The sequence below is a fragment of the Cimex lectularius genome, unplaced genomic scaffold, assembly GCF_000648675.2.
Source record: "Cimex lectularius strain Harlan isolate CLEC.00 unplaced genomic scaffold, Clec_2.1 scaffold83, whole genome shotgun sequence".
Classification (NCBI taxonomy): Eukaryota; Metazoa; Arthropoda; class Insecta; order Hemiptera; family Cimicidae; genus Cimex; species Cimex lectularius.
Window position 1 is genome coordinate 580406 of NW_019392748.1, and position 24936 is coordinate 605341.

General features: G+C 34.7%; 1 protein-coding gene across 6 annotated transcripts in view; it reads left to right on the plus strand.

Moving 5' to 3' along the window:
* Positions 1 to 11725: 11725 nt before the first annotated feature.
* LOC106665690 (homeotic protein spalt-major) overlaps positions 11726 to 24936 on the plus strand; it is a 114315-nt gene continuing 101104 nt past the window's right edge. For all 6 annotated transcript variants that reach the window (XM_014392312.2, XM_014392315.2, XM_014392314.2 and 3 more), the window contains exon 1: positions 11726 to 11939. In XM_014392312.2, the coding sequence (XP_014247798.1) occupies positions 11864 to 11939 (76 nt within the window). In that variant the 5' untranslated portion in view covers positions 11726 to 11863. The remainder of the gene's footprint in view (positions 11940 to 24936) is intronic.

Below are 24936 nucleotides of genomic sequence, written 5' to 3' on the forward strand. Positions count from 1 at the left end.
ATTTGCCATCGGTTGTAAATTACGGCCGCAGAAAATTCCTCGTTGTATTTTACCGTTGATTTGTGAACTCATTTACAATTAATCTTAGAAAGCTATCGTGGGCGAGAGACGGCCCCGTTAAACACACTCATAACAAACTGTTAATCAATATCGTATCGATGGGATCATTATTGATATTGCAGTATGTTTAGCTGGTCACAATTCACTCGATCACGGTCTAAATTTAAACTAAAACAAATCTAAGATTATACTATCCAATAAATAGTTATGTTATACTACATTTTTAAAAGCAAGCTTGATGTAAAAATGAAAAATTAGTTTATTATTTGTGAATCATAGTTCAAAGTTATATTTATGTGTCTTCAAACATCTCCGAAAGTACATAACCTATCTACTTGAGGTGGGAACTTTTTTATATTAAAAGAATTTGGAGGGTTTCATTTTTAAAGTAAACAATCATTACTACTGTGACATTAAAAAATATATAGACGATTTATTTTAGCTCTTGGGGGCAACTATGGGTGTTATATGTAGATGTAGATGTTATATGCAGTGTCCGAAGAGTGTAATTTGGGGGCGTATCTCCCTTCTGAACCGACAGCACAGGTCGAGAAATTTGATTACTAGTCAGTTTCCATGATTGAATTTCTCATATGGTTGTACATCCCGAATCATGTTTTCAAGTATGGCGCCGCAGCTTTTTAGTGGATGCGTTTGTGTCTCTTCTGCTTCCTTGCAGAATCTGCAAGTACCATATTGAAAGAGTACCATTCTTCCTAAATGCCCGTTAAGCCCGCATTGTCCTGTTAGGATTCGAAGTTTTTCCTGCTTCCTTTGATGTATTCTGTTCATTCCGAAACTCGTGAGAAGGTGCTTGGATCGTCTGTACAATGAGTGAATTTCACTGTATTCTCATCCTGTCTTTTTGTCTAGGATACTCAATTATGGTGTCAATCCATGTATGTATCACAAAAGGGTGAGGACCTATCAACAGTGTACCAGCTCCTTTCCATGCAAGGCCTTCAACTTTTCCGTTTCCTCCACTCCTACAAGTCCTGGGACCTAAAATAACTTAATTTGCACACAATTTATTTAATTTCGTTTTGCAATTCAGCATCACCTTTGAAGTAATATTTGAGTTTAATAATGTGCTGTCTATCTGACTTGATAGCTATGTTCTTGTTTTTGTACCCGTGGTTTAGGTTGGAACTAGTGCATCTCTCTATTTGGTGGAATTCAGCCTGGTAAATAGAAGTGTACTTTCCCATCGTTTCTGAATGTTTGGTTCGCCCGTACTTTCTTGCCTCCTGGATTCAACAGAACGAGCAGATGGTGCCGTTCTCGACGGGGGTTACCATTTAAAATTGTTTCTGTAACCCTTTCTTTTTCGATAAAAGTGTGTGTTGCATTGAAATAAAGATACCCTGAATGTAAATTATTCGATTCACTAGTTTTCGTGGTCCGCTTGACCAATTAATATCTTTCAATTAATTAAGGTTTTTAGTTGAGATAAAAAAGTCAATGCCACGAGCGGGATTCGAATCGACCCCGGTGGTAGAGTAGCGGCGTTTCTAGCCGAAGGTCGTGGGTTCGAATCCCGCTCGTGACATTGACTTTTTTATCTCAACTAAAAACCTTAATTAATTGTAACATAATAATAATATTGAATAATTAATATAAATGAAGATTATCAAAAAAATCATATTTAATTATTTTTTGAGTTGTAAAATGTCCCGGGACACGTTCATGTTAACTCCCTGTATAATATATGTTTTTATAAACAATTCATGATTATATTGGTCATTTTGACCTTGATGTGATACATAATTGTATTTTATTCCCTCCGACCGTTTGTAGATTTGATTTATTAATACATCTACTAAACAAATCTATGTTTTGAGTAGAGTTAGTCAATTTGCACTACATGTTTTATTTGTTAAAAATGAAGTTTTTAACGAAATGACGACATTGTTTGCCCCAATTTTCAAATTGGGATTACGCTTGCTTTGATGTATGTAACAGCGCATTTGGGCCCATTACACACTAGCTGAAAACAATATTAAACAACCGAGGTCCCCTAAAGTTCTATTAAACCGTATTTGAATTTGTTAGTCAAATCGGTTCGCCCCGAAATACGTTTGGGGATTCATCTATTGATTTATTCCACGCATGGTTAATAATGATCTGCATAATGAATTGGTGTAAATTCTAAAGGGCTGTGAGTAGATCCCGTCGTAATAAACGCATTGAAAATCGTCAAAATGGGGGGTGGTTGAGATAGTTTCTGGGCATCTGTTTTGCCTCGTTGGCGGTGGGTCACCTGCTATCCGAAACGTTCCGTTCGAACATAAATATCCAAGCGTCACCCGCACACCGTTTCCTGCCTGTGTTTATAAACAAGAATCGGATTAAAGTAAGGAACCTTTTTTTTATTTATGGTAACCCAGACCCATAATTGGTCAATAAAGCATAGAATTAGTTGAAACTCGACTTGGACGATTCTTGTTAAACTATTAGGTTTATTTGACGCAGCATTGTATTAGGAAATAATAAATCGATCCTTATCTTGGATTAGTAGCAAAGCTATCAAATATAGATTTTTATAACGTAAAGAATCATCTCTATCTTTGATATTAGATTAAATTGACAAACAATATATATTATTGGTGTTTTAAACATGTCTAAAATAAATAAAAAATAGTATATATATCAAGAGGCTTATTTCCTTTTTTTGAGTAAGAGTTAAGATAGATTAACATTAATGTTTCTTTTATTGTAAATTTTGATACGATAGAAAAAACTTTTAACTAAGCAGTTCAAGCTTTAAAAACAATCCCAGGACTGCTAAATCTATCAACTTTTAAAAGTGAAGTTTCTGATAGAAAATATTCAAATCGTGAGGTAATAACTATATTATAAGTTTCCGGACAGAACCTTATAACCACTAAGATGTTGCACAACTTACCTAGAAAAGCACTGTCTACTTTAATTACCTTGAAATACCATCTACCTAACTGAACGAAAGAACTAACCTAATTTGGTGGGTCTGTGAGGTTACGCTGGATGTACTGTGAGGTACAGTTCATTAAAATTGTAGCTAATAAATACATACATTCCAGATGAGAAAATCCAGTGTTGAAAGCTATTAAATGCGAAGGAAATTATTTTAATTAAGTTAATACTGCAAATAATGATTATTTGGAGATCGTGAGATGCGGTCTGGTGTGACATAGGTTTAGAAAAACATTTTCTTTATCGTGCCAACGTTTCGATCTTTATTGAGAAGAAGATGATCTCAATAAAGATTGAAACGTTGGCACGATAAAGAAATTGTTTTTCTAAACCTTCGTCACACCAGACCGCATCTCACGATCTCCAAATAATCATTAACTAACGGTCACTAAACACCACACATTGCAAATAATTTTTACAATTTAATTTTTGATTGGTACAGATAATATAAATTTTATTTTACGCTTCACTCACGTTTTGAGTTAGCATGAAAACAAAATAAACCGGTGGACAATATTTACAAGTCGTTTTCGAGTCCGATAGCGTTTTATGCCAATCGGGTCTAACCGTTTACGTGTTGCGCGTTCTGTTCAAATTGGGAAAACAATAACTCAATTATAGGAAATAATTGCATTGGGCAATTAAACATTACAGGCTTGAATGGTACTGACCGTAACAATGGGTCTGGATAACAATGCCGGCTAACGGTTTAACCTTGGGCTACAACCAAATGGATCGCATTACGAACAATTAATAGAAAAACATCCTATATTTTGAACAATCCAGGGTGTTTTCTAATTGTGAAAATATAGCTGGAGTCCGTTCGGTGCAATTTTCCTTCTCGTTTACTATGGATGGATACGAGATGGATTAAAAATTTTTGCGCATAAAAATATTAAATAGCCTACATATCTACAAAACATTAACTAGCTTTTGAAATAAAATTTTGGCAGAAGAATTTAGAAAAAATTAGCAAGTGACAGTTTCTGTTTGTTCTTTGGATCCTTCGTACCGATTTTTGGAAGGAACAGGGCCATTTTATTATACTGGGTGGCCCCAAATTATGGGTCAAAAATCCAAGATATAGGAAAGGAAATTGAACGCTGAGTAAAAAAGGTCCTATAAACCTGGATCCGGAAAGCTTTCAGTACAGAGCTAGGGTTTAAAAAACACGTTTTCTGACCTTATTTGTGAAATAGTAAATAAACCCGAAACAACATTCACAGTGCATTTATTTTAGCGTCGAATGAGGCTAAAACAAGCTTGATTGGTTGGGAATTGTAATTTTCGTGATATTTCAAACTTTGGGGCACAAAAAATTCACCATTTCTAACATTTTTATCGATAAATTCAAAAGATGCACCCTTAATAAAAAATGTTCCTTTTCGGTGGTGGAATTTTCCGTCAAATTAGCGAAAGTGAGCGTAGATAGGACTTCACGTAAAAGGTGCAAAGACAGGTGGCTGGAGCTTTTAGCTGAGAGCTATTAGCTCCAAAGGCAGGAGGGTACATTGAACCATGATTAACAATTAATCTTATTATTAACAAACTTCGTAATGACTTTTTTAAAAGAATAAAATGGAATATTCATTACAGTTTCAAAAATTGGTAAGTAACCCATCAGATTTATCGTACATTAAATTCACTCAATTACGCAACCTCAAGAAAACGGTGATTGTCGATTTGTGTAAAAAGAAATAAATTTGCCAAAATTAGTGTTTCATCGATTGGGTTGGGGTTGGTCTAATTTGACGGAGAATTCCATCACCGACAAGTTTTGTTTCGGAACATTTTTTAGAAAATGTGCATCTTTTGAATTTATCGATAAAAATATCAGAAACAGTCAATTTTTTGCGCACCTCCAGTACATAGAATGATAGATGTATCGTCTTGGTTCCATTTTGTGTTTATTGAGAGTGAATGTATTTCTTAGCGTGAACGTATAGTAGGAAAGGGCCTGTGGTAGAATATTGACCCTTAATTAGGTTATGCAAATCATGATAAATCAGTAATTAAGTGCAGTATTAAAATGTGATAAAATTGTTGTTCATTTGTCCAAAGCAAGCCTAAACCGAATTTGAAAATTGGAGCTAGGAATTTCAGTCAATTTAAAAAAAAATTAATGCATTAAAGTAAACTTATCAAAGTAAATTTATCAAACTTATTAAGTTAGGTGGGTATAGTCTGGTTTGGAGGGTAACGAAAGGGCGGACGAGGCGGGTAAGCCGGGCATCCCCAACCTTCAGACTTAACAACTGCGATCCTGCCCTCTGACGCTAAGAAAGCAATAAAAAACATAATTAATAAAACGAAAGTGGAAAGAGACGTACAAAGGTGGACCCACAAAGTACCTAATGCGGTCGGTGGGCTGGATCAACAAAAGCACTGACCATAGGTGACCTTCGGAGGATCTGATCGTAGAACGGGGATCATCCTCGCCCGAATAATGATAGGGCATGCGAGGTTCACTTACATTTGGGTCAAACCCCCGCATGTGTCCGGCGTGCAGAGAAAGGTTGATCCATGCGTCCCCATTAATTGAAAAGTGCCATACCTCGACTCCATATAGACAGCGCGCAGGAAAGCCACCTGATATGAGAATTGTGCATGACTACGGCAGGGAGTCCTTTTATCCCCAGTACGGATATTTGAAGGAATCAGAGTTGTTTATTGTGTACAGTACTGAGCCACATTTCGTGTTTACTAAAAAGTGAATGTATGTATTAGCGTGAGTGCATAGTGTGAGAGGGGAAATGATGGAATATTGAGTGCCTTACAATTAGGCTATATAAATCAGTGATCAATTGCTATATTAACTTACGAAAAATTTCAGTCAATTTCTTAAAAATTAGGGCTAAACTTTGAAAATTTATCAAATCTGATCATTAATCTCAACTTACAGTTACTTATTTTTGCCACTATAACAAGCACTGTTTATTTTAAATCCCCAACTATTTTTAGTTGAAGAATAACCTCCAAAAATTTTTAATTTTCTGCATAAATTTAGATTTCAACTGAACCATTAAACATAGTGAAAGTTTTTGGCGCGATAAAATTGTTTTTACGTTTTGAGAAAGCAAAGAAATAATATTGAACCGCTACCGGTTTTAAATAAAACATACATTAGTATGAACACCCGATATTTATAAATTTCCTCTTAATCGGTTTTATTAATGATACTTTCACTGCAAATAATAACAGTGGTTACATATTCGTACTTTCACTAACAAATCATTTATAGAAAATTTCGGTGAAAGATCTAATTAAGTCTATTAAATTCCCTTGCCTCTACAACTCGACAAAAGATACAAATAGCACATAACTCATACGGAAGAGCCCTACAGTTTGAATATTTTCTTCTGAGAACATACGAACTAATTTAGAGACAGATATGGAATTCTGTGTTTTGAGCTGCAGCGACTCTAGACTGAACCTGCACCAATTGAGCTTGTCACGCTGAGAGGGGCTGTTTATCAATTATTTACCCTGGGTTCGGAAGGACTCGCTGTGCCTTCATCCCCGCGTTGGCCGAAATTCCCACGCTGGTTCAACAGTTATTAGAAATTTGACATTTTCACAGCTCTAAATACCGTTAAACAATTAGTTAATTAGTTAAGCACAAGGTACCGCTTATTAAAGTAATTTAACTATTAAATTTATAATCTGTCCTGCGGCTATAGATTAAAAATGATAATGATAAAAGATGCATTTATTTTAAGAAGTCTTAAGAAAACAGTACTTGTTGATGTACGAGAACGAGAATTTATGAATATTTCCTTCTGTAAGTGATTTATTTATTTCAATAAGTAATATATTACATGTCGGCTTCCTGCTGATTGTTGGCACGAAAGTAAGGCCATAAATTAATACTGTGAGATGAACACGCGTAAAATTTTTTAATAGCAAATAGCTCTTGTTTATGTGAAGAATAACCTACATTATTATTATGTTGGTTTTTAAATTAATTTTTATGATATGTACTTATTTATCCGTAATAAACGATAAGAAATAAACTTAAATTGCTGTTTATTCAATCACCGTAAATGTTCAGCGACACAAAGCCCGACGGACTGTGTTGAAACGATGTTTTGTATTAGTACAGTCATGGTCAATTATCTATGTTACTGAAGGTGATCTGTGTTATTAATCAAAATCCGTGATATACGATGTATTTTCCTTAAACAATCATAGATATAAAATAGTCCTCGTTGGGGTAAAAAAAAATCTTTTACTTGATTTTTCCTCCTTTAAATTAAATTATTTTACTTATTTTGTGAGGACCACTTTCTGGTGAACGAATGCCATTAAACAAAATATCTCATTTTAAAAGTAATTTCTTGTTAATGTGTAAATCAAATAAAGCAGAGTGCGGGATCAGCCCAAAACACGAAGTAATAGGGAAAGAAAAAACTTAATATACATTGCCAAGAGAGTTAAATTAATAATATTTTAAGGACTATTTCCATGTAGTATATCAAATCCCATACTATCACCACTCCATTACTAATAATCCCAATCACCGAATATACAGAAATAATAATACGTTGGGAACTATGTGAGCTCTAATTCTCGGGCTGGTCCGACCAATATGCTGTATCGCATACACCTGCTTGGTAAAACCTTTTTTCCCTACATCAACTACCACGAGCCCTAATGTGACAATTTATTATGTAATATTTTACATGTGGGCAAGTGGTATTGATTGAAAACGGTTGTTTGTATGTATGCGTTTTAATAATTATGCCTTGGTCAACCTCTCTGGCTCGATTTTGGTAGTTCCCTGAGTCATCCAAACCAAACCAGTACCAAGTCCGACCGACATAACTGACACGATGTTATTGCATCTTGTTTATTCAATCATATCAACATTTCATATCCTACATCACACGTCAACTACAATGTCTTATAAAAAAATGTAAGAAAATTCCTTATATATAATGTATTTTCCTTAAACATTCGTAAATATAAAATAGTCCTTTTTCCTTAGAATCTTCCTTAAACATTTGTGGATATTTATGTTCTATTAGTGGGTTATTTTCATCATGTGTAATATTCATTTATTTCAATAAGTTATCATTTATATATCGGCCGATATTCCTGGTAATGATTTTATCTTGACTGTCTCAGTCTTCTGTTTTGTAGGTAACTGAAGTCAAAAAGTAATATATAATTTAAAAAAAAAGGGAGCGGAGCACAGGAAAAGAAGGTAAAGAAAAGTCTACACTATTAATACATTTCCTTCCAGATTTAAATTAACTTTTACGATATTATTCCTTTATCGGAAAACAAAAAATATTGAAAGAAAATAACAATTTCTTTTTATTCATTCAATATCAATGTTCAGTGGCTCAAATCCCACTCAACATGGTTGAAACCATATTACTCTATCTTGTTTATACAATCATAAACAATAACGTGTGGTGATTGGTGACCGTTAGTCGATGATTATTCAGAAATCGTGAGATGCGGTGTGCCAAAGTGTTTGTTTTCTGTGTGAGTAGAAATACTTTGATTGAATATAAAAAATATATTTTGCATTGTATAAATTCACTTTTTTCCACATCCTACATGTTTTTGTTAAAATTAAACAATGTTTGTAAATCCCAGTCCCTGAAGATGATCTGAATAAGGATCGAAACGTTGGCACGACAAAGAAACTGTTTTTCTGAAACATACATCACACCAGACAGCATCTCACGATTTCCGAATAATCATAAACAATAACTGACAAACGTCATTCAAATTTATTATGAATTGTCTTATAAAAACATTAAATAAACGTTGTGCATGAATTTTTTTTTTTAAATTTAGATAGGAAATAATTGTAGTTGGTGTAAAAGAAAGATAATTCTATTGATGTGTTTTCTCGGAATGACACTACTTACTTTTTATATTTAAGTAGTTATAAAAACAGATCTCCTTACAAATATTTTCCTTTTTTAGTAATTTAAGTATTTAGCTCGTTAAACCAGCGATCTATATAAAACCAATATAATTTTTACTTAAAACTAATATTATCCTACTTTAATCTTACTTAAAAGTAATTTAAAAAAAATTCAATTAGGTAGGAAGTATTTATTTTCTTTAGTATGTAAACGTAAACAATATTCTACTGAAAAATCACTTGTTCTACTTATTTACTTAATACTAGGTTTATAACACCGCGTTGCCCAGGGGGATAATAAAAAGTGTTATTTAACACGTTATTTTGAGTATACATATTGCGATTGCTAGATAGGAGCATATATATAAAATAAATGACACAATGATTGATATCAATGATTGTGTTTAATCATTATATTAGATCTTTGCATATGTAATATTATTTTTGTTTTGGATTTCATTGTACTAAATTATAATTACTAAATTCATTACATTTAGTGGACTATTGACTTCTTACTTACTTCTTTTAATTAATTAATCTTTTTATGTAAGGTTTTGGTTGAAATGAAAGGTTAGTGCCACGAGCGGGATTCGAACCCACGATCTTCGGCTAGATACGCCTCTGCTCTACCACTTGAGCTATCGTGACAGCCCGAATCCGAATCCCGCTCGTGGCACTAACTTTTCATTTCAACCAAAACATTACATAAAAAGATTAATTAATTATAATTACTTAAATTCACTAATGTCGTAGTCCGATTGACCACTCGAACTCACGAAAATTGGACGAAATTGAAAAATGGCAAAAAGGAGTGAAAATTCAAAAGGTGCGGTTGAGATGGGAAGTTAGTGTCCGAGTGGATCGAGGCCACGATAGCTCAAGTGGTAGAGCAGCGGCGTATCTAGCCGAAGATCGTGGGTTCGATTCCCGCTCGTGTCATTGACTTTTTTATCTCAACTAAAAACCTTAATTAATTGTAATTATAATTACTGTTGTATTAAGCGTTAAATTCATTGCTATGCTCTTAGATATACACTGACAGGCAAAAAATTCCACTCACTTGTAATATAACTTGATCTGTATATATTTTTATAATTAATCGAAGTTTCACGTTTTTTAACGTTTAATAATTGAATCTTTGCCTGCAATCCCGCATTTCCTACTCTTGCCTTAATTACATCTCAAAGACGCCTCTACATACTATCTAACCATAGACGATGGAGTCTGCGAAGTCTGGAGGGCAGGATGGCCAGGTTAAGACCCTGATGTTACGCTGTTGAGTACGTTTGTACTATGCGAGCGACACGTGGACGGGCATTATCGTGCATTAGAATAGGATGTCGCAGATTTCATCGAGGATAGGCAACGTATGATGTTCCAAAATTTCATCCACATAGCGAATGCAGTCAAAGACGCTCCACGAGCAACAGCCAACTCTGTGCGACTCTCCATTCCAATTCCCGCCCAAATCATCACAGAGCTACGTTGAAAAGGTTGGCTCTGGGAAAAATTTCAGGCTTCGTACCTTCCATTTCGCCTTCTCCACACTCTTTCACGCCCATCTGGAGATCGCAGAGCAAATCTTCACTCATCTTTAAAACGTAAGCAGACCAATCGTCCAAAGACCAATGGCCGTGTTCTCGAGCAAATGCGAGCCGTGCAACTCTGTGTGTTCTGGTCAATTATGGTCCTCTTACGGGGCGAAAAGCCATCAGACCATACTGATTTAATCTTCTTCGAGCAGTGCGTTTAGAAATTTGGACACCTCGAACTTCCTGGAGCTGATGAATCGCTTGAACAAGTTAGGTGCCGGTTTCGCAAAATTCTCTACCAAAAAGCGGTCATCCTTGGTTCTGTAACCCTTGGTCGCCCAGAACCGGGCCTTCTATGGTAAGACTCAGTATAGTGAAAACGTCTACCGGCTCACAGAGTTTCGTATAGAACTCCGATGGCAATCGCCGCATACCTGTTGGAACATCCATCATCAATAAGTGCCACACCACGCGCAACATCCTCACCACCGTGGCATTTTTAAGTTTAAAAACTGAAAGTAAGAAAACAAAGATGAAAACTAAACTGTTTATTGCTTCAAAATTCAAATGAGACTGAATAAACATTTCAAATTCTCTAAACAGTATACATTGAAAAATCTTTTATCCTTACTTTGGATTAAGGATTAAGTGTGTTTACCTCCAATAGATATTCTCAATTTAAAACATAGCATAAATAAATATTTATTGACAAAAACAATGGGCCAAATTTTTCTTTTATCGAGAAAATGAAAAAAAAATCAATTGGGTGGAACTTTTTCCCTGTCAGTGTATATTGTTTTTGTTGATTCTATTTGGCATATGTAGAAACAACAAATCCCCCATCCTGAAGCATGGAACGTACAATTGTCCATGAGAAAACTATGGATTCTCCTAATTTAATCCACATTATAACAATGATTGATCTTGTGATTTGTTTGGCATTACTGCAAAAGCCAGTTTAATTGGATAGACACTTAAGGGTGTTTAGGATCAAATGTAGTTAAATGGTTAATATGTAATATTTTACATGTGGGCAATTTGTGTTGACAGCAAACTGTGTCGGCAGATTTGTGTTTTAATTATTGTTTGCAAATAGTGAAAAAGCGAGACGAGACGAGCCACGCAACCCCCAACCACCGGCTGTTCGTCATCCGAGGGGCGACCGTCGAGTGGCGACGAAGCGGTCCTGATCCCCGAAGGAAAAGTGGCGGGGCAGGCGCAGTGTGGCCTAGCGCCCGCCCAGCCGACGAGAGATGCCGTAGCGGGCCGAAGGAGGGCGAAGCGTCGGCCGGCCCCTCAGTCTAACGGCCGGCGAGTCATCACTCGTTCTTAGGACTCGGTCTGGTGTGCTTGGGCCAACGTCAGGACACTTTTTTGTGGGGGGAAACACTTGAGAGTGCGCGTGTGTACCCGATGTGCTTGACTCTCTAGAATTATGTCGCGGAGGAAGCAAGCTCGACCCATCAAGGTTCTGGAAGAAGGAGGCCTTCCGATACCCACCCTTCCTAATGGTGAGTCGGAAATTTGATTCAATTTAGTAGGGGACGACTTAAGTTTTTACGGACTTGATTTCGAAAAAACGCGTCAATCGGTATCAAAATGTAATCTTGCAAATAAAACCACCCTTAAATAACATTGAACAACCGGCATACAAAATGTCTCGGAGACTTAGTAAAGTTCAGCGAAAAAGTTTTAAAAAAACCTATCATTTATCGTTTAGTATATTGCATTAAAAAAATCGAAACGCGCAATATTAAAAAAAACTTCAAAGGAACTAACCGACAATTGCACTAAAATTTCAAGTATCTTCAACTTTTCAAACAAAACACTGGCCAATAACAAAAAACATGTTTCCACCTGTACGAAACGTGATAACTTTTTCAACAAACAGGTTTTTTTTCCGAAAAACAATATATTCGCGGTGGAAGTGTTTATCGGAGCCCGGTTTCAATACCCGATTCGTCCGTCCGGCCTCGCTTCGTTTTACGGCGTTCGCGCGGCCGTGTCAATAAGTAAATAAACCTATTAATTTTTTTGTTGGTCATTATCACGAATCGGAAAACCCTTAAATGTCGAATCCTAGGACAATCTTGCGTGAAATGGTTCTTACTTCGTATTTTTTTTTTATTTATTTATTTATTTATTTTTGTTCAATTTGACGATATTTTTGTCAACCCGGATTATAAATTAAATAAAGGAGATAGATTAAATAAAAAAATTCCAAATAGATTTAGTCGAGAGGCACTGAGAAATACTATTTTTAAATAAAAATTAAATATTTGAAAATAATAATACAAATATTTTTGTCAAAGCTCGGTCGATTGTATCTAAAAATCCCCAGTCAAATGTTAAAATATTTCTTTCACGTTTTTTTTCTGTTTAGTTAATCAAGGTTTGCATATATTTTAACAAGTACAGTTTTTTAAATCTTGGATGAAAAATTTCAAAGTTTAGCGGGATATTCGACACAAGAGACCAAAGTAATTTAAACCAAACGCGAATATGTAAATAAATAATAATAAATGGGACTTGATGACATCTTGACTATGTCAAATATTGAAAATACTTTTTTTTTACAACCGTAACTACTCAAACAACCTAATCACCTTTTCATTAATTCTATAATTTGAACTATTTTTATTAAAACCTATTCTAAATTTTAAACAGTGAAAGGGTAAATGAAACTTAAACGGTTTGATCAACATTTTTTTTTCTATCAGATCGAGAAGGATTTAGCCTGTTATTTCCCTTTATCAACAATATTCAAAAACAATTTCGATATTTTCAAAAGATATTAAATATCTTTTCATTGTTGCCGAAGATATGACAAGACGTCTTCCACGAATCGTAAAAATTCTCATTTCACAATAATAGTATAAAATTCAATCTAAAGTAAACCACGCTATTATTTATAGTAAATATACCCTTGGCCGCTTATCTGCAAGTAATCGGATGAAGTACGATATTATTAAACAATAACTTAATAGTCTTGGTAAACAAAGTCCAATTGCTGGTTGCTTATCGGAGATTTAAAGCCAACATAATTTATGCAGAATGTTTTTTTATTTGTCTCTTAATCCAGTGTTAATGTCGATCTTTGAAACGTTCGTTATGAAAAATGAACACGTTTGGGCAAACAGACAAATTTATGGGAATTTCGAGGTGTCGTTTTAGGTCAAATTGAAATCGAAACCGTTCAAATACCATTAGTAGGCATGTGTCGCGGAACAGTTAGGTAAACAGGACATTGAAAATGAATCGATATTCCATTTGATGGGGGCGTCCTGTTTCGCGTTGTCGTAGACACGACATCTGAAGAATAAAATTACATTAGAAAAATAATTTTAAAAAATAAAAAACGAGATATCTGCAAGAAAAGCCAAACATCGGTTCGGATTAGTATGTGCGATATTGTTGCCTTTTAAGTTTCAGCGGATAAAAACGCAGACACTCGGAAATTTATTCCAACGGACCAATTTATAACCAAATTTTGTACGGTTTCTCAGTGAGATGGCCGGGATGCGTCGATGGAAAAATTGCAAAACATGGAGGAAGAATTTTGATTTTAAAAAGGATTCTTAATTGGGATATTAATCAAATAAATAATAAAAACTTGGCACATCAAACGACTAGGCTATATGTACACATTACTAAACCGTTGCAATCATATTTCTATACATTACATTATAAAATTTATCCATTGGAAAATAATTCTTTTGCGAACAATATATATATTTCTTTCTACTTTTTTTTTTTAAATGGAAATAATACAGATTTCGAAAGAAAGAGTTGTGACTTACAATCATATTTATAATATACTTTCCATGCCATACGCTGAATAAGCTAGATTCCTTCTATAAAATAAAACCGGTCATTAAATAATTAATGCAATTTAGAGACGCTTTTCTTGAAGATATGCAGTACAGTTTTATTATCAGACTTTATTCGGAATCAAATCAAGTTTGATAATGCAGAACGAGCAGGAAGGATAAGAGCGCTTTTTGTGTATCTGATTGAGCAATTTTGACATGGACGCTTTCCGTTTCTTGTACAGTTTTATAAGAAAAATGTCTTCATTTTCATGTCAGAAAGCGGTACTACGCGGACGCGTGGGAATCAATTTTCTCAGGGTGTCTGGATCCAGTTCGACCAGAATGTTCACTAGGACCATTTCCATATACATGTCGTATCGTGAGCTTATCGTGATTTTCGTCCGGGCCTTTGGTTTTTCTGGCGAGAGCGAAGCTCAATACGGTTTTTGGTTAATTTGAACAACCGTTCGATTTGTTACATTTTCTGGAAAAAAATTATATATATCAGGTTATATCAGCCGACTTGAATTAACTCTCACTTTCAGATTTTTATGACTAAGATAAACATCAAAATTAATAATTTGTGTTCAAAGTGTGCGATCTTGAAAAATATATATTTTTTTTATTTATTGACAATATAAATGAGACATTTTCATTATTTATGGCTTTTTTACGAGTTATTTGAGATCGAACGGTCAAAATTAAAAGATCAAACTTATCTTTTGCGCCATATATGATAGTTAATAATATTTATACTTTTGACTAGTTTTAACATATTATTAGGAGACGGAAAGAAACAATTTTAATATATTAGTTTACTTTAAGAAGTAATTTGTCGTTTTTATTAGTCAAAACTCCAAACAGAGGTTTCCACAAATTTCCATTATTGCAATAATCTCGTTGTGATGATTAAAAAAATTAATTATTCTCAAAAGTAGAACGTTTTTTAAAACCCGCCGACCATCGTTGAACCGAGAAATTCTCATACAATTTCATTAAGTTCAAATTTTAATCAAAAATATAAATAAATTATAATAGAAATAAGTAATTAAAAGTTAGAGTTCAACTGTTAAACGACGCAGTCTTTTGTCTCATATTTTATTGTTGAGAGATAAAAAAAAATTAACCGAATCTATCTCAATTAATAAATCTATTATCTCATTTTTCTCCTTCTCAATTTATAATTCGATTGATTTTTTATCGCTTTATCGGCTGGCAGTTTCCCTATCTCATTGTTTCATAAGTAAGTTCGAGTAAATACTTAAAATTAGTTTTACATTTGTTTCTTTAACCGTGAACCGTACAAAAGCGTGAAATCCAATGGAGATAAATCTGAATTATTATTTCATCGCCTTGCCGTCTCAGAAAACGAGATTTTTCGCCCTTATCCTTACAAGGACGGAGAGTTTTTGGAAGATGCGGATTTACGGTCGCGAAGGCACGGACCACATCAGGTTTCCATCGGCCGAAAGGAAGGACATGTCGCCCAATCGAAACATCTCCGGAGATTTAGTAGTAGACGTGTACGATTGTAAAGTCGAAAAATCCTGAACCAACTCGCTTTTTTTTGTCTATTTTTAATCAGTTCGACTTAGTTTCACTTAATATTTATTGAAGAAAAATTAACGGAATGACCGAATGACTCATCGCTGCAATCAAATTATAAAATAATTATCGATAATATTTTCAAAGATTTGTAATCTTCGGCCGAGATAAAAAGAAATTTTTAAAATTATTTCCATTATACTTTGGAACTGATTCAATGCTAATTCACATTACTAAGATAGTGAGATATTTGAATTATTATTTAAAAAATGTTCACTTGACAAAACAGTCCTAACAGTAAATCATTTATTTCAATACTTAAAATAAACTTAAATGGAAAAATTTAAAAACAGCCACTAGGAATAGTTAACCTTTCTCGTTTCTAAGAATATTAGTTTCAATAATTTACTCCTTAACTTCGTATAAAATTATAACTATATATGTATAAAACATAACTTCAACATACTTTATAACTGTTTCGAGAGGGTTCTCTCATTTCTAAGACAGTTACATGTCTAAATTATTATACAATTTTTTTTTTCTTGCAAAATGGCTCTAACTGTTTTAATAATCATCAAGTAAATATTTTATTTCAAAACGTATGAAATAAATTTTGAGTTTCTTATTGCAACAAATTTTTACTTTCAATACTTAACTTAACTGAGATTATAATTAATACGTATAAAACTTAACTTTCTAATGAATCAGGCGCTTTGAATTGAACAGAGTTATGATTTAGAACAAACTCGTTGAATTTATCTCTTAAACAATTATGCGTGTTTTTTTTTTTTTTTTTTTTTTTTGTCAAATTAACATTTTATTGTTGCATTTTTGTGCACTTCATTCGGTTTTGTAAAGAAAATCACACGATTCTGATGTGAACGGTCATTTAACGCGTTTTTATTGTTTTTAGAAAGTGCCACGCGTCGTTTGAACCGTTTATCATTTCTTTTTAAACAAAACAATTTTAGAAATTTATCACACTCTTTATCAGGACAAAGCGGACAATTTTTTTTTCTTTTAATCTAGAAAAAAGGACAAATTTTCTTGAGGTATCGTCCGGATCTTGTCCAAGGGCGCAAACCAATTTTATTTCACGGCGGAAATTTCCGACCAAAATCGACGAAAGCTTTCATCCAAGTATTATTTTATTTGCCGTTTTTAAATTGACAATATTCAGTGTCCTTGCCTTTCGCAACGATAGCGTCCTTGGGTTGATTTAGTGCCAAAGACAATGTCGTGTTCATTACGACTCGGCGCAACATCTAACGCGTTTCTGCGCTAACTGGACTAAATTCACAATTAGTTCATTAGTAGATGTGGACAAACGGACGTGTTTTTCTCATATCGGACATCTCCGACTTACATTTTTTGGAAAAACGATTTTTTCTCGGATTTGCAAATATGAAACAGACAAAAGAATATTTACACTTCAACACAAACTTGATAAAAATTTCTGCTTCTTTCTGCTGGAAAAGCTCATTTTTGTTACAGTTTGTAAATGCTTCATTCAAATGTCAATAGTGTATTTCATTAGAAACTTTATTGAAGCGAATTGATCTTTCTGCTGGAAAAATTTGGTCCCATGCAAAGGGTTTTGTTAAATTTTGCAAGTGATTTGTTCATTATTTTCACCAGGGAACTAGAATTTGGTATTCTATTTATCAGATTACAATTTTTTTTAAACAATGCTCTTATTAGCTTTTACTTTAAGATAAACAATCCAGTATATTTTCTTAAGGGATTCTTGTTACTGAAATATTTAGATACTGTTGAACTTTCTGGTTGAAAATGTTGGTCGAATAGAAATATTTTTTTGAATTTTAAATGCTCATGTGTCACCAGTGATTTTTGTCAGAATTATTTTCCCATTCATTTTTCCAATAATCAACTTTCAAAATTAAAAAATTAATTATTAACGGTAAAATATATAGCAAAAGGCGCTGAAGATTTTGTGAAATTTTAGTTAGAAGTCCAACACAATAACCTATAATTTTTTTACCGAAAATCTAAGAAAATAACGGTATTTTAATAAAAATAAATAAATACCGGTTTGATTTTGTTCATTTAGCAAATGCTTATTTTTTATGTTTATATGTTTTTTTATGTTAATGGTTAATTGGAAAGCGGACCATAGACATCTTTCATCCTGGCGTCCTTGCAGGTCGATTATAATGTTATGGCATGCATAAATCCCACGTTCTCAGTCAAAAACTACGTTCGACAATAAATCACAGATATCTTCAAAATCATAAATATCCAAAGTGATCAATACAATTTGGTTTTTAAAACACAACTCCAGTATCTTCACTATCACGTACTCAATGGAGTCCATTAATCTTTTCGAGAAAGTTAGAATTTATGTTTTATCCAAGGGCAGATTTCTTTAAGAAAATGAACAATGTTATAGAGGATACTCAGAACAATTTACAACTTACGGAGATTTATGTGTGTAAAACGTCCATAAAGAGGTTACTTATGGGTTTTATATCGATGCATATTCATAGGAAGGCAATAATTCGAGATATGATATTTTATCTTACGGTGAAAAAACCTTTTAAAAAAATAATATCTGGTTTAGGCTCATCGAGCGTGGCTATTGCAGGTGGTTAATAGCGCATAAAATTATTCACGATTGGTCACGACGCGTACACCAACGGTTGTGGCTTCAAAATAGGAAAAATTTCCTTATTCTTTATTTCCTAATGATTTTCTTTGTTTTGTTGTAGAAAAAAAGGAGATGAGTCGTCAGATCGAATCCGACGAATCGAAACAAACCATTCCACTATGCTTCCTTTCTTTTTACCCCCTTCTTCAAGCTCTTTGTTTCTGTCAAGCGAATTTCTACTAAAACTGTTGAAAAAGCTGTCTAAATAAACTAAATGGTCGCTATGGTTTGAAAAGCAGCCCATGCGGATCGACCTCAGACCGAAGATAATTCTGATTTCTGTTACTTTTTGTCAATCGATACCACACAGGAAATTCGCATCGCTTTCGACTCCGTTCACAATTAAAAGCCTTGATTGCAATATTTGTTACCAAAGCCGGATCAGATTGTATTTATAACAAAAGAATAAAACAGTAGTTGATTCGAGAATTGTTTCAATCGTCATAATTACTGCAAATTAAAATCCCTTTAAAAATAACAAATGTATGTTTCTGGTGTTGTGGACTAATGACTGTTAGTTATAAGATAAACACGCATTTTTGGTTAAATAATAAAATCTGTCCTTACATTACAATCAGAAACGAACCAACAAACAATTGTCCAATGTCTCACTATATAACAAAATTTCTTCCAACAGCTCGAAGTATCGCAAATCGAAGACAATGGAGTACTGTTCGTTTTGACTATTTCATTGATGTAAGACATAGGATTGATCATAATTGACTATTGGTTGAGTTTACTACGTGATTGAAGTAATCGATGCCATCTGGATCTGAAACAGATCGGATGTTGCGTTACCCGTGAAAATCCATTATTGACCGGGCAGCTTTTTTAAATAAACGACTATTTTCTCCTTCTTTTATTGCGGTCGGGTCCAGGACAACCCGTTCAATGGCCGATTACGGTGTCCGTGCGATATCTGTTCCTCGGCTGAAACGATCTGTAACGACTCGGGGTGGTCCAGACCAGGACTAAACGACCAGGACAGAGCAGAGGAAGGGAATTTGCATGCCCCTTACCGCAAGAGGTGGAATGCTCCGTTGATTTACCGAGGCCCCGTGGGTTAACTAAATATCCCCGGATGACAACGGTTTTTCGAAAATTAAGGGAACGAGGGGTCTAAAAGTGAGCTCATAAACTCCGGCTAAGGCGTTGGGTGATGGATAGGGGTCCAAAATCCGTCCAAAAATAACACGGGCGGAATAAACGGACCTCGCTTTTGGGTAAAAGGTGTTCCACTAAACGCTTTACTATTCATGTGCGCCTGTTGTTAAGCACCAATCACCACCAACAAACAAAAACGACATATTTCTTAAAGTAACTATTACTAAAAAGGAGAAAAATTAAAAACGTTTAGAACTTCTCGACATGCAAACGCCTTATCATCATTTTGATAAACGCGTTACAAGTATGACTCTATCGAAACAAGCTCTAGTCTTTACAAAATTAAAAATTTTCAAAAAACTACACTTTTTTTCGACGTTTCTCTATATTTTTTCCAGTAAATCTCAGTTTATTCATTTCGCCGGGAAAACAACCGAAACCGCAATAAATAATCGAATCTGACATGAAGAGACTTTACTGAACGAAATATCGCTTTAAAAATATCAGCCCTCTAGAGCTGTATGTTATTTCTAAAAAAAATCTCCCTGCAGACCACATGAAGAAATCACAAGAAAATAAATATTAATGGATTAGTTCTCCTTATTTATTGTAATTATTAGAAAGGTAGCGGTCTTGCATGTGTTATTAAAAACATCGATTGTCCCTGGAACGTACAAATTAAATGCCTGCTGGCTGTTGATATAATTTTAATTCAAGGTTTCTTGACATTGGACGACATTCGAAAATAGAGGAATTGGCGTTCAATAAAAAAAAATTTAATTATTACAAATTAATTTTTCCCTGTTTTGAAACATCGAATTATTTCGACTGCTCCAAAATTGATTAAATATAATGAATACCTTTGTCATTAAATCTGCACATTTAAATACATTTTGATCTAGTTGTCCTTTTTTACAAAAAAAATACAAATACAAATGAATAAATATTAGATGATAATCATCTTTAAAATCGGTACTTCATTGATGCATATATCTAACTTTGCACTTAATCTGCCTTTAAACTGAATTGTATTAATTAAAGTAACCATTCTCTAAGACGGCATTATTTTATTTTTACGTGCATTTGTTGTTGATATGACTGAAGAACCATTACACTAGGTAGGAACTATTGCGCTTCTCCACATATGGTGGTAACACAGAGACTTTTTATTAGCCTCTTTAACCTTGATAATGCTACTCGGTTATGTTTACACGATTCGTCCTTGCCCGTAGCAACATTCTTCTTAAAATTGATGGTAGTTGGTCTGTGAGTCTGTGAAAACATTTTGAACGCGCAATGGGTCCGCCTGAATTCGTGGGTTTTTGATGTTACTCAATCGAGTCTCGTCTTTGGGCCATGATCATCAAAACCCCGAAAACGGACTTTACCTACCTCCTGGCAAAATGGTTATTTTTTGCCAATCTAATTTTCATATGCCTATAGAGTCCGAAGTTTGCAGTAGACGCGTTGCAATGGCACATCTGAAATCTGAACTTGGGTGTTGTTCCATTAGTATGAGTTTATGACACTTTAATGTGATCAATACGGCAATGGTTGTCGGAATAGCAATTTTGAAGAAGTGTCCCAGGCCAGAAAAAATTTATCCTCTGCTGTTATTTCCAGTGCACTCCTATACTGTACATCTTACCACGGGTAAGAACAGTTCTTTGAGCGATCTTCATATTTTCCATACCAAATATTTTAATCTCAGCAGGAAGCTGGCAAATTAACCTTCAATTTTGTCCCGTGAATACCCTCTCCAGTACTCTGGTTGGTTTTTGACCCCCCCCCCGTATACCAAGTTGAATCACCATATGCTGCTCTCTTTGGTGCTCTAATTGGTATTTCATTGTAAAGTTCAACGTACAGCTCATTGCTATGTTCAATAGTCCGTTCTTTTTAAGTTTTTAGTTGATTGGCGTTATTAGATTATGCCATGGTATATGATTGTGACGGTATGCGAGTTGTGGCCATGTCCAATAGTGGTCCGAGTCGGATTTGCCACGTTTTAATGTTGAATAAGGTTAGACACATCGTCCGCGAAACCCGACGGGTAGTTGGTCGTTAAGCACAATTATATGCTTGGAATTTTTTTACATTACTGATAGTGCGTCCTTTTGAAGTTCTCCTCTAAATTCTAGTTGCTTGGCGTCATCAAGTATGTAAGATGTATTGATATTTCCTTGTGAAGTTAGACCAAAGAGTTATGTCATGACCGATAGTGGAAACATTTTGAAGTCCCTCTTTAAGTTCTAGTCAGTTTACCTCAACTCTAGTTCTTTTTACGTACACATTGTAATTTATATCCGTTTAATTTAAAATTAGAGGAAAATACATTTTTGTTATGTTGTTGTATCTTGGGGATTAAAACTGAAAATGGCCCATTGGCTATACACGGCAGTAACAAGACCCAAAATGGGCGAGCACACAACCTATGGATCATTAATCTGGTGGACCAAAGCTCAACAAAAAGTAGCTACCCAATCGCTAGGCAGCATACAAAGATTAACAAACCTATATATCACAGAGGCAATGAGAACAACCCCTACAAGTGTACTAGAAATTCTGCTAAACCTACCTCCTCTGGGAACATTTCAAGGAGAGCCTAAGAAAAGCTTTTAGGCTTTTGTGTAGGAACTAAACAATTCGGGCACACAACTACAATTAATAAAATCAGACACCCATTCATAGAAATGCAGACTGACTATATGAACCCGGAAAATTTTTTACAACATCCCATAAAGTCTCAACAGACTATAAAAGAGAGAAAGAACTCAGGAGAGCATCAGATAAAATGATATGATGACTCAAAAATAAACGCTGGAACCGGATCCGGTATTTTTTGTACGAGCATTCAAACTCATTGAGGAAATACACTTCGGTCTATCAAGCAGAAATACATGCAATCAATGTTTGTGCCATAGAAAATCTTAAAAGAGGTTACATTGGCAAAAAATCCTCATAAGATTGGATAGCGAAGCAGCTATTAAAGCATTAGGGTGAAATAAAGTCACATCAGAAAAAGACAATGAATGCATCAAAATATCCCAAACCTGGGGACATCACAGCAATGTGATGATATGCTGGGGTGCAAAGGAATTTTGGGTAAGGAAAAAGCAGACACACTGGCCGAAGGAGGATCTAAAACACCATACATAGGCCCCGAACCTTGGGATAATAAAAACACATACAGAAACAATAGGAGAAGTGGATAAACTCTAGCAGCACTAGACGCAGTAAACATGTGTTAAAACAACCCTCTCAAGATTGACAGAATCACTGCTGCAGTTGGAGAGGCCTAGACTCAGTAGAGTGAGAGGACTACTAACCAGTCACTGGCATCTGAGAAAACGTCTATACAATATGGGCATATACGACGATGATCCCGTCTGCAAATTTGTAATGAGAAGAAGGAAACAGCCACTCATATCATCTTCGAATGCGAAGCAACTGCTCAATGGGGATTAAACCTAGCCACAGAAAAAACCTAGGGAATAGATTACAATTAATTAAGGTTTTTAGTTGAGATTGAAAAATGGCAAAAAGGAGGCAAAACTCATAAGGTGGGGTTGAGATAGGAAGTTGATGTCCCAGTGGATCGAGGTCACGATAGCTCAAGTGGTAGAGCAGCGGCGTATCCAGCCGAAGATCGTGGGTTCGAATCCCGCTCGTGCCATTAACTTTTTTTCATCTCAACTAAAAACCTTAATTAATTGTAATGTATTAATTGGTCAAGCGGACCACGAAATTAGTGAATGGAATAGAATTGTAACAGCAACAGTCAGTGACCTAACACTTCCGAGAAGAAGGATTCTAGGGAACTAGTAAGGTACAATAAGCCAGAAGGCTGCACAAATCCGTCTTCCTAATATCCTCTTCACCATCGCCATCACATTTTTTTTATTTTCTGGGAAAAAAGTTTTATCGTCTTATATGCCATCTTATCTTATGTAAACAATAATTGGTCTAGTAAAATATCAGATTCTTTAAATATTTCAAAGAGAATTGAGAAGCAGTATCACTCAAAATACTGAGATCATCAGACGACTGGTATGTAACTGTTTGCTCCTCTTTTGTCCGCTCCATTTGAGTTTTTCAACTGATCAACCGCAAGAAAATCGTATTAAAAAGAGAAAAAAAGGTGTTACTACATAAACGGTACGCATTAGGGTGGGTTAATTGCAAGGTGGGTTAAGCATTGCCCGGATTGTCATATTAAGGCCGGGGAGCGGAAACAGATTGTTCAGTTATGACAGCCCCATGTGGCCGGCCACTTAAGCTAGGGGAAATCGTTGAGCCACGTGCCTCATAATTCACTCCGATGACTCTTTGTTGCCCTGATAGGCCTCTGGAGTCGGCCGGGGTCGATTTTTCACCTTTATGTCTTCATTCTATGGACTTTGAGCTGGATTGAAATAGAGGGCACATATGCCTCGATGTTATTTAATTTCAAGTCGCTCCGGATTTCACCGGGTCGATAAGGGATTTACGGATAATCTTTAATACCAAGAACCCGGCGCCAAGAGAAACTTGGTTTAGTTTGATGTAAATCCTGTTTTCTCGAAAATGAATTAGTTCAGGCCTTGAATTAAAAACTACTTATCTTATTTTTTGAAACCTAGCAATATTTTGTTGTTTTATGTTTGCACAGAGTGAATTACAAATACAGTGAATCAAAATACAACTGCATTCAATTATACTAATATATTGAGTATTACAATTTCGATGCATCGCTGATCATTCTCAATTATGAAATTATTACATTTTACTATGTTCGGAAAATTTAAGGACGGATAATTTTCAGAACTTCGTACTGGCATGTGCGAATCAAAAATCAAAATTCATTCGTGCGAGAAGTCGAAATATAGAATCTTCCAAAGATAATAAAAATAAATGGGAATTAAAACATAAAAAGTTTAATTATTGAAAATTTTCAGGTTTGACCCTGTTTCAATGTCTTTTTACGTCAATTATTTTAAATCAATTTGTTAAATGTTAATTATTGTAGTAAATATTCGAGTTTTAAGCTGAAATTGAAGCTGTTCCATATTTTGTTGGTTGGAGTTTCAATTTGTTTATTGGCATTCATTTGTGACATAGATTCGAGATTCCTTTTTGGGTGTATTATGCTAAAATTATGATTGATAATAGCGTTGCAGGTGAAACAGGAATCGTTTTCTAGATTTAACACTACAGGTACCGGAAGGTCCCGTTTTTCATATTCATAACGGAAATGCCACCCGGAAGCGGGGTGGCATTATTAATGACTATAAATGAACATTACGTCCAAGGGTAATGAATAACCTAGGAGGATTTCTATACATATTCCACTATTGTCGGGCGTGGCGAATCCGCTATTTTTCTCTTACTCGTAAATCA